General features: G+C 51.7%; 1 protein-coding gene across 1 annotated transcript in view; it reads right to left on the bottom strand.

Annotated features, from left to right (window-relative positions):
* The window catches only part of Spocd1 (SPOC domain containing 1), a 28,349-nt gene that overhangs the window by 2,235 nt on the left and 16,035 nt on the right, over window positions 1–10,079 (bottom strand). The window contains exons 3-12 of the mRNA XM_017320505.1: window positions 8,936–8,974; window positions 7,929–8,069; window positions 7,376–7,433; window positions 7,129–7,207; window positions 5,887–6,046; window positions 5,674–5,790; window positions 3,021–3,146; window positions 1,166–1,349; window positions 862–1,012; window positions 413–548 (exon numbers count right to left, since the gene is read on the bottom strand). Coding sequence (XP_017175994.1) covers window positions 413–548; window positions 862–1,012; window positions 1,166–1,349; window positions 3,021–3,146; window positions 5,674–5,790; window positions 5,887–6,046; window positions 7,129–7,207; window positions 7,376–7,433; window positions 7,929–8,069; window positions 8,936–8,974 — 1,191 coding nt within the window. The remainder of the gene's footprint in view (window positions 1–412; window positions 549–861; window positions 1,013–1,165; window positions 1,350–3,020; window positions 3,147–5,673; window positions 5,791–5,886; window positions 6,047–7,128; window positions 7,208–7,375; window positions 7,434–7,928; window positions 8,070–8,935; window positions 8,975–10,079) is intronic.

Genomic DNA, 10,079 nt, shown 5'->3' with positions numbered 1-10,079 from the left:
GGGGGCAGGTGGTTGGTCAGCACCCAGCTTCTCTCCCTCTCTTAGGCAGAATCATTTCCCATTACCTCAGGCCAAAGTCAGAGGAGGACAGTGTATCTGAACCCTCAGGGACTCCCCCAGAGAGCTCTAACTACCCCCTGGAGGCCTACAGCCTGTCCTGCCCCAAGTCCCATGGGTCTCACTTACTCCTTAGCTCACTAACAGTTATCAGTCACCCCTAAAACCCTCCTGTGAACTGAGGGGCTCTAGGAAGCTTCGCTGAGACTCTTCCCTTATGTCTTGGGGTAGAGTTATTAGCCTGAGTGTGTGTCAGAATCAGGCTAGGGTATTGTCAGCCCTCCTGCTTCGTTAGCATAAGGCTCACTGGAAGAATTACCAACTGGGCTGAGAAGGGTATGAGGGCTGTAAGTACCTGGACAAGCTGACAGCTGTGTCCCGAGATCAGCTGGGCCTTGGCCCGGAAGTGCTTGATGGAGAACATGTCCAGTGAGCCCTCCCAGGGTGGAGGGCTGGGTGGGGCATTTTTGAGCCCAGCAGGCATCTGGAGCCTAGAAGAAGGGACAGGGCAGGGCCAAGCAAAGTCATTCATTGGGATGTCCCCAGGGTCCCTTCTGTTTGCAGAGCCAGTACTGCGTTCTCATTGCCTAGACCCGAACACTGATTCAAGCACGAGCCTTGAGCAGGAGAGAACCAGGAAGGTGTGTGAGTTCCACCTCAGATACAACAACAGAGGCTCACAGGCAAGGGAAGACACGGTCATAAAGGAAGGACGCTCCTGCAGTGTGTGGATGCTGTTAGTCCAGCTGATGGCCTCCCTCACCCAGGATGCTGGGTTGCTCACCTATCGGCTACCAGTCATACCTGTCCTGTGGCTCCTTAGGGGGTGTCTCCCCAACTTTGAGCACCTCTGGAGAGGACGCAGGAGCTGGACCTGGGGCTTTCTGGATGGCGTTTTCCTCCCTGTTCATGATGACCCCGGAGAAGGCTGGCAGTTTAGTTGAGGATTTCCGATCTGCAAAGAGCAGAGGCAAGAACTGAACTGTGTATGCGGAAGGAGAAGCCAGCTCACAGCCTGACCTGAAGCAAGCCTTGAGCCAGCTTCATTCCAAGGTGACCTGAGGGCATAGGATCTCCCATTCTGCTGCTTACAAACCCAGCTACCCACCCACGTTGTAGCTGATGTCCACTTGTAGCTCTGGCTGGCTACCATCATCAGCCTTCCTGCCTTCCTCCCCACCCGTGCAGATTTGACAGTTAGAGTCACATTGGTGGTGCTGGTGCCAATTGGTTGTGTCCTCCAGGGGGGTCGACAGGGGCTGTAGGCTGCACTCTCTGGGCACTATGGGTTCCTGGAAAGCACAGGGGTAGAAGGGGACAGATGGCAAGGTGGCCATGAAGATCAGGAGCCCTCTATATGTAGAGAGTCTCAAAAATGTGCTTTATTTTTTTTCTAAATATGTTTTTATATTCCAAAAACTGAAAAATGTTAAAGAAATGTTGGGAAATTATTTATTTAATAATTGTAAATAAAACCCACCATTTGTTCAGACAATGGTTGGTACACTGGGTATTCTTTCATAGTTTTCCTATGCAGAGGGTCTGGGGATGCTCTTATGTATGCTGGGGTCGCATACTCTTTGCATCCTCACTGTATCCCACTCATTGCAGTAGACACGTCTGCCCCCTTCTCTAGACCCCCTCCCCCGTGGGCCAACTGTGTAGCAGTTGCTAGACAACAGTAAGACTGTTGCTAGACATTCAGGTCACCTCCAGTTGTCATTAGCAAGACGCCCCAAAGGCATCTTTGTGCACAAAGTGTTTTCCTAACTTTTGCATCTTTTCCTTGGGTCAAGTCCTCAGAAGCAGATGACAGAGCCCAGGAGTGTAAATATCCTAACCACCTTCGCCCTCACAATAGAAATCCCTTTTGTTCAGAAGGTTTGCAAAGATCTCAAAAGGCTGCCAGGTGCACACGCCTGCTCCACTCCAGCCCATGAAACTGAGCTGCGGCAATGGTTTGGGGTTTCAGCACGAACACCAACTGTCAGTAATCGCCATGTTCAAATGAGGTGCTGTTTGTGAAAGGGCCACGTGGCAGGTACTCAGTAAGAGTGAAGATTGCTCTTCTCTGTCACCTTCCCCTTCTCCTCTGCCATCTCCTCTCTTCCCTTCTCCTGACACCTCTCTAATGCTGACATTCCAGCCTCTTGAGGGGACGTGCTTGGCTCGGGCTGAGGAGCAGCTGCACCCCCTGAGGGCTCCTCTCTACACAGACAGTGATTCTTCTTGGCTTGAACACTTGGGGTGGGAGGTGGCAAACCCCCAAGTATTATTTTGTCAAACCCCTTGTCATTTCCCCCAGGGCCTGGCACCCAGGAAAGGCTCAACAAATCTGTACTGAGCAAATGAACAAGAACTAAGGGACTTGCCAGCCCTCCACCCATCTCCTAATCAGAACCAGGTGACAGCTGACCCATAGAGACCTCAACCAAGCCAAAGCGGCCTTCTGAGGGTAATGGATGTGGGGACAAGGGGAAGGTCTTGCTGACCACAGGTCACTGAGGTGCTGGTTAACCAAGTTGAGACACATAAGCCAGGCTCTGGGCAAGATGGAGGTGCTCCGCTAGAGGATGGTGCTCCACCAAGGGATACAGCTGTCCCATCAGTTAGAGGCCTAAATCTTGGGCCTTCTCCAGTGCAAGGGCAAGCTCGGAGGAGGGCCGGGTGTCCCTGCCTGTGGCAACTCCAAGCAAATAAACGCACTGATAAAACAGGTCTCTGTCTCTTGCATCTAGGAAAATCCTTTGCCTGAAGCCAGAGTGGCTGGGGCTTGGGTGACTGCAATGATAAGCCTTTAGTGCCACCTGTGTAAGTGTTCTGGAGTTAGGCTAAAAGAAGGGCGACCAGTGCCAGACCTACTGTCTTAAACATGGGGCCCACAGAGTAGGCAATGGCCTTGCTCAGGGCCCCATAGTCAGCAGGGTAAGGAGTACCTGTGCCTAACTCAGGTCACCCCTTACCATCAGGTCTTCCAGAGTCAGCATCTGGTCCAAGTCCCGTGGGATCTCTACCTCGCCCTTGTGAGTCAGTTTGGAGGCCGGAAGTCTGTACAGTTCCTTCTGTTGTTGCTCAATGATGTCCAGGCCCTGCAGCAACCCAGCCAAACTCAGCCAGGCGCCTCTGGCCATGGAGGACCCAGTCCCTCCCTTCTCTCCTTCAAGGCCCCTCCCTTGGGGGGTTCCCCTCATTTTCAAGCCTCTCTCTGTTCACTCAGAAAGCCAGCCCCCCCTCAGCCCTACCCTTCCGGGTCCCACTGAAGTCCTGCCTCCTCTAAGAAATGTCACTGTAGTTGGCCTTCACCCAAGCCCAAGTCAACCCTGCTTCTGGCTGCCCCACCCACCCGTCCTCAGGGAGGCTGTGATGTCGGAACAAGTGTGCAGGCTGAGTCCCAGGGAGTCCCAGATGGGCCATTAATAAAGATTTAAGGATTAGATTGACTTTGGACCACCACTTAGTTGGCCTAAACCTCAGTTTATCTGTTCTCTGAGGATTAAGCAAGGTATTAAGCAATGCATGAGGCGGGCCCAGCCTAGAGTGAGGTTCCTAGGAATGACTGGCTAGCTGTCACTCTCTTTTTTGAGCAAAGACATCTGACCTGGAAGCTTGTCTCTCCTTTCCTGTTTGTTTGTTTGTTTGTTTGTTTGTTTGTTTGTTTAAAACAAATTCTTTTCTTTTATTTAGATTGGTGTTGGGCCCCCATGCATGTCTGTGTGAGGGTGTCGTATCTCTTGGAACTGGAGTTACAGACAGTTGTGAGCTGCCGTGTGGTTCCAGGACTTGAACCCGGGTCCTTCGGGAGAGCAAGCAGTGCTCTTAACCACTGTGCCATCTCTCTAGCCCTTCTCCTTTGCTAATGGTGCAGAAAGATAGGGGTCCTGGACCCCACACCAGGCAGGGGGACTCCATGGTGACGATACATAGCTCTGTTCTCAAAGAGGCTCACACTTTGTCACGTCCTGTGTGTATTACCCTGAAATTCTCGATTGTGTACATATGCACAAATGTGGGCATGCACCTTAGTGGATGGCTAGATGCATGTACTCATATGTACAAATGTGTGTGGAAGCCAGAGGTCGGTCTTCCATGGCCTTCCTCAGGAGTCACCCACCTTACTTTTTAAGGTAAGGACTTTCATTAGACTAGGCTTGCCTGTCTCCACCTCCCCAGCCAACACCCACACATGCTGCCATGTGGGCTTTTTACTTGAATTCTGGAGCTCAAACTCACACTTATGTGGCAAGCTAGCCATACAAGCTAGCCATACAAGCTGGCCATACAAGCTGGTCATACAAGCTGGTCATACAAGCTGGCCATACAAGCCAGCCATACAAGCCGGTCATACAAGCCGGCCATACAAGCCGGCCATACAAGCCGGCCATACAAGCCGGCCATACAAGCCGGCCATACAAGCCGGCCATACAAGCCGGCCATACAAGCTGGTCATACAAGCCGGCCATACAAGCTGGCCATACAAGCTGGCCGTACAAGCTGAGCTTCCCTCCCAGTTCCTACCCTGAAATTCCTTCCCGCCCCCCATATATTCATTTATTTATTTATTTTACATCCTGATCACTAACCTCCCTTCTTCTGGTCCCCCCTCACACAGTCCCTACCCCCATCCTCCCCTCCTTGTCTCTTCTGAGAGGGTGAACCCCCTCCCCCCACCCTGGTACCCTCCAATCCCTGCGGGCTAGGCTCATCCTTTCCCACTGAGGCCAGACAAGGCAGCCAGTTAGGGGAACAGGAGCCACCGGCAGGCAACAGCTTTAGAGACAGCCCCTGCTCCAGCTGTTGGGGGGACCCACATGAAGACCAACCTGCACATTTGTTACATACATTGGGGGGGGGCACCCTGGAGTTCCTTTTTTTTTTTAAAGATGTATTTATATTATGTATGAGTGTTCTATCTGCATGTATACCTGTGTGCTAGAAGAGGGCATCAGATCCCACACTACAGATGGTTGTGAGCCACCAGGTGGTTGCTGGGAATTGAATTCAGGACCTCTGGAAGAGCAGCCAGTGCTTTAAACACTGAGCCATCTCTCCACCACCCCACCCCACCCTGGAATTCTTAATGGCTGTTGCACAGAGGGAACCCCTAAACTACCTGCAGTGCCTGGACAGAAACTTAGCTGAATGGATGGATGGATACACTGGCTGGACCTGGTTATTAGCTCTCCCAGAACAGCACCTTAGCATCCTCTACACCTCAGCCCCTCAGCTCTGGACCACCGCCTCCACCCACCAACAGCCAGTGCAATGCTATGACTTCCCTACTCCCAAGAGTTCCATGCAGGTCAAGACCCACGGGCAGAGCACAGCGACTGAGGGAGGTGGAGTTGTGAGGCCCCTTTTCCAAACCTGCGGTTGGGCTAAAAAGAAGAGCATTGGGGGACTGCCTCACAGAAGCCTCCCACCCACCGCCCACACAGCCCAGCTCCACAGAGAAACGGAGCGTGGACTCTCTTCCTACCTTTCACATGGAAGACTCCCTAGCTTGATCTCTGTTTCCTCCAGTTCCTTCTCAGTCCTGACTGTCCATCTGTCCTGCTTCCTCCGTTCCTGTCTTCCACTGCCCTCCCCCTTCTTGTGGTCTGTCTACAAAGTTCTCACCTTTCTCTCCTCCTGGTCCCGCCAGCGGGACAGCTCCTTGGGGGCCAGCTGGATTGAGCTCATCTGTACCAGGTTGTTAGGGGTGACGTCACAGTGAGCCACTTTGAGAAACAGGTCCTGTGCGGGGGAAGAGAATGCACCGTCCCTCCCTGACAGCACCCATTCCAACCTTCAGTCTGTTCCTAGTGCCCCCCAACCCCCCCCCCAGCTCACAACATTTCGGGGATCTCGCAGGTTGAAGAGCAGGCTGCGGTACTTGTTCTTGTAGCGGAGGTTGGTGTCTTGCGTCAGGTGGAAGAGGGCCTCCTCAATGCCCTCTGCGATGGCCTCTACCTCATCTTCCCTCAACGCCAGGTCGGGAAGCTCCTGGGCACTGTGAGGACAGGCAAGGCTGAGCAGGAAAGCTCTTCCCTCACTTATTCTGAGAGGGAGGCGTAAGGGTGGGAGACAGGGGCCGGGCCATCTCCTTTCTTGGATGGGTGCTCTCCCATGGACCTGTTGACTCCTGCCCTTGCTCTGTGCAGAAGATATGTTATGTCTTCCATTTACCTAGGGAGAGCTCAGAGTTCAGGTCTCACCCTGTCTTAGTCAGGGTTTCTATTCCTGCACAAAACATCATGACCAAGAAGCAAGTTGGGGAAGAAAGGGTTTATTCGGCTTACACTTCTATACTGCTGTTCATCACCAAGGAAGTCAGGACTGGAACTCAGGCAGGTCAGGAAGCAGGAGCTGATGCAGGGGCCATGGAGGGACGTTCTTTACGGGCTTGCCTCCCCTGGCTTACTCAGCCTGCTCTCTTATAGAACCCAAGACTGCCAGCCCAGAGATGGTCCCACCCACAAGGGGCCTTTCCCCCTTGATCACTAATTGAGAAATGCCTTACAGTTGGATCTCATGGAGGCATTTCCCCAACTGAAGCTCCTTTCTCTGTGATAACTCCAGCTGTGTCAAGTTGACACACAAACCTAGCCAGTACACACCCTAAGGCTACCCAACAGACCTGTGGCAAAGCAAGGGTCAGAGTCAGGCTGCTCGGTCCTGCTAGACAGCTGCGTCTGTGTGGAGGGTCAAGCCTGGGCTTGGAGGTTAAGGAGTCAACCGGAGAAGAAAACCAAGCTGAGGTTGGTATAATAAAAGATCAACCAAGGGAAGGGCAGTCACGATCCTGATCTACTGCTGACTCCGCCTTCCCTGAGCTTGGTCTCACCCTCTTGTCAGTGAGAACCCTCAGAACTCTGAGATCCTGTCAGCCCAGACTCTGCAACTGAAGCCTCGCATCACAGACACCCAGGTTCACATTTCGGCTCGCCACTGGCTGTGTGGGTCGGTAACTACCCCAATATCAAATAGATTTAGACACTCGTACATACCATCTCTGTCTCTGTCTCTCTCTCTCTGTGCACCATCCCTGCCCCCAAATGTGGCCTAGCCTGAAGCTACACAGGATAGCCTTACCGAGTCCACAGCACCTCCTGCATGGCACGGACCACAGTAGATCGCACTCCAGCATCCAAAGGTGTCATTCCCTGCTCGCCTGGGGTAGGGACAATGTGTCATGCAATCCCAGGGGACAACAAGGAAAAGGGGGAGGGGCTTCAATTCCCCCTCATGGCCCTAGGAGCCCCATTCTTTTGGAGAAGAACTCTGAGCTGGTCCCAGAAGTGTGGAGCAGGGTGAGACTCCACCCCCTGGCTCTCGTCACCTGGGTCCTCTGCCCTCTGCTGATGAGGTTCCGCATTCTCAGTTTCTGAAGGATCACTCTGCCGAGAGAGATGAGTATAGTGGAGAAGCCCAGTCCAGCCAAAGCTGCCTTGTGTGTGTGTGTGTGTGTGTGTGTGTGTGTGTGTGTGTGTGTGTGTGTGTGTGTGTGAGGCGGTGTCCATTCATCTATGGCCACTCGGCCATATGGAGAGGTCCCTTAAGATGCTTTAGAGCAAAGGAAGGATATAAGAATACCCCACAGTCCCATTCCAATGAATGGCTGGAAACCCTGATGTAGCAGGGTCAGCTGAGTTCACCGTAGATAGAGCCTTTCCAAACACAATAGAGGAAGACCATTCCCCAACTCCCCTAAACTCCCAAACCTAGTAGAAAGAGCATCCAAGAACCCAGGCCAGCATCCAAATGGGGATCACCTGTCTCTTTGTGACCCTGGCCAAGTCATCCCATCCTGGGCCTCAGTGACATCAGGCGGAACGTCCCCATGGAGACAAGATCAATCACTAGCCCCCTAGGCAAGGAAGCCAGCTTTGTACCTGACAAGGGGTAGGGTGAGCAGTTGTGGGCCTTCTCTTCCTTCTGGCTGAGTTGGTGTCCAACTCCTCCAGAGGTTCAATTTGTCCTGGCTGACTGCTGCTGGCGGCTCCCACAAGCCTGATTCCTGACCCAGTGTAGACCTGCTGAGAGAGAGTATGGCAAGGCTCTGCCTGAAATCCTCCCTGCCTTGGCTTCAACTGTTTACCATCTCTGGCTTCCACCGGCCAGTGACTTCAATAAATACAGGGTCAGGACTATACCCCCTAGTATCCACAAAGGCCTGGCACATAGTAGGGTTCACTAAGTGTCTGCTGCCTGGCTAGCCTCTGTCCCAGGAATGAAGCCACCTGTCTTTGTGCTGACCCTCTTGCTTCCCCTCTAACTCCCTGGCCCATTTGCCATCAGCAGGCTATATATACACTAGGACCCCTGTCACCGTCATCAGGAAGAACACACCTGTCCTCACTCCACCCCCCTCCTGCTCAAACATGTCTCGTGTCTCTTCCAGGGGCTCTCTGTGAAGCTAAAGCTCTTATCACCCATGCACTGCCTCTGAGAGAAAGCTCTCTGTGGCTATTTAAAGGTGATGAGCAGTTTGAGCGCTGCTAGCATCTCTCTCCCTTTCACTACTGCTGGGAACCTCTGTTCCTTTGGAGCCCAGAAGCTGTGTGCCTTTTCATGATTGGTAGATAAAGGTTTTCAATTCTTTCCTCTCCTTACTTCCTCTGGACTCTTCTCTCTTTTTTTCAAAGATACATTTTAATTCTTTTTCAATATATAGCAAATTACAGGAATTATGTTGGGCGTGAGTTTGTGTGTGGAGGGGTGGTGGTGTTGGGTGCAAGGTCTGAAAGAAACCGGAAGTCTAAGCTTTAGCGTCACTGAGGTAAGGGGAGAGGGCAGGAGAGAGGGCTCAGAGAGCCTTTGCTGAGGGGGGCTGGCAATGGCCCACCCACACTCCAGGGCAAAGCAGGATGAAGGATGACGATGAAGAAGAAGCACCTACATAGTATACAGTCTTCACCCCCCGGGGCACTCGCGCCTCCTTGGAGAAAAAATAAAGAGGGTCCAGAGATTAGAATGCAGAGGACCCAATAATCCAGCCCAACCCAAAGAACTCGCAACAACAGTGTGCTTACAGGGCTAACATCTGTAAAAAAAAAGACACTAGCTTCTACTAACAGGGCATTATTAATACATTATAACACATCCAGACTATAAATACTATTTGGGCATTAATCAGGGATGGGAGTCATTAAAAGACGACCTTCTCCTGGGGCCTGGAGGGCGGGCACACAACCTGCATGAACTCAGTGCTGTCCCAGACCACGAGGAAGTGGACACTATGCTACCACTTCACAGATGGAGAACCTGAGGCTTCAGTCGTCTGTAGAGAGTGCTAAGCTGCTGAGCTGTGCAGTTAATATTGGAACCTAATTCTCCCTGATTCCACAGCCCCAGCCCTACGTGGGGCTATGGAAGGATTCATGGGATGATGTCGTGATGTGTTATTAGGAGGGAAGGGGGAAAAATAGGTTAGAAAACACTGTCTGTTGCATAAGCCCATTTATGTAAATATATATTTATAGATGCAAAATAGATGTTATCTCTAGGGAATGAATTCCGGGGAGACTTTCATTTTCTACATGTGTACACTTGGGAATTGATGTTATTCAAGATGAGCACGTATTTCTTTCATAACCAGAAACATATTTTTTTTATTAAAAAGCGAGTGCAGAACAATATATGTAGCATGCTACCGTTTGCGATACAGGGAGAATGAATTTTTAAATGTGTATTTGCTTGGCTACACATAAAACATATCTGGAAGTCTCTACAGATCCTAATAGTCCTGACTGCCGGTGGGGAAGACCCTGGGTGCTGGCATGGAGACTCTGCATTTGGTTTTTTTTTCAAACCATGAGATGATTCAGCCTTTCAAAGAAAGTGACAGGAGAGAAAAAAGGGGACACAGGGCTGGGAAGTGGGAAAGGTATTAAGACCAGCCTGTCCCTCGAAGTAGGCTGGCTCTGGATTCAGGGGTCCTTCCACCAGCCGCACAAGGCTCAGCCTTCTGATGTTCGAGACAGAACACAGGAAGGTATGAACGTATGATATCGTTAAAGGGAGACAGGGATGGAAGGGGAAAG

This window comes from Mus musculus, chromosome 4 (assembly GCF_000001635.26).
Source record: "Mus musculus strain C57BL/6J chromosome 4, GRCm38.p6 C57BL/6J".
NCBI lineage: Eukaryota > Metazoa > Chordata > Mammalia > Rodentia > Muridae > Mus > Mus musculus.
This window is presented reverse-complemented; position numbering and strand designations above follow the sequence as displayed.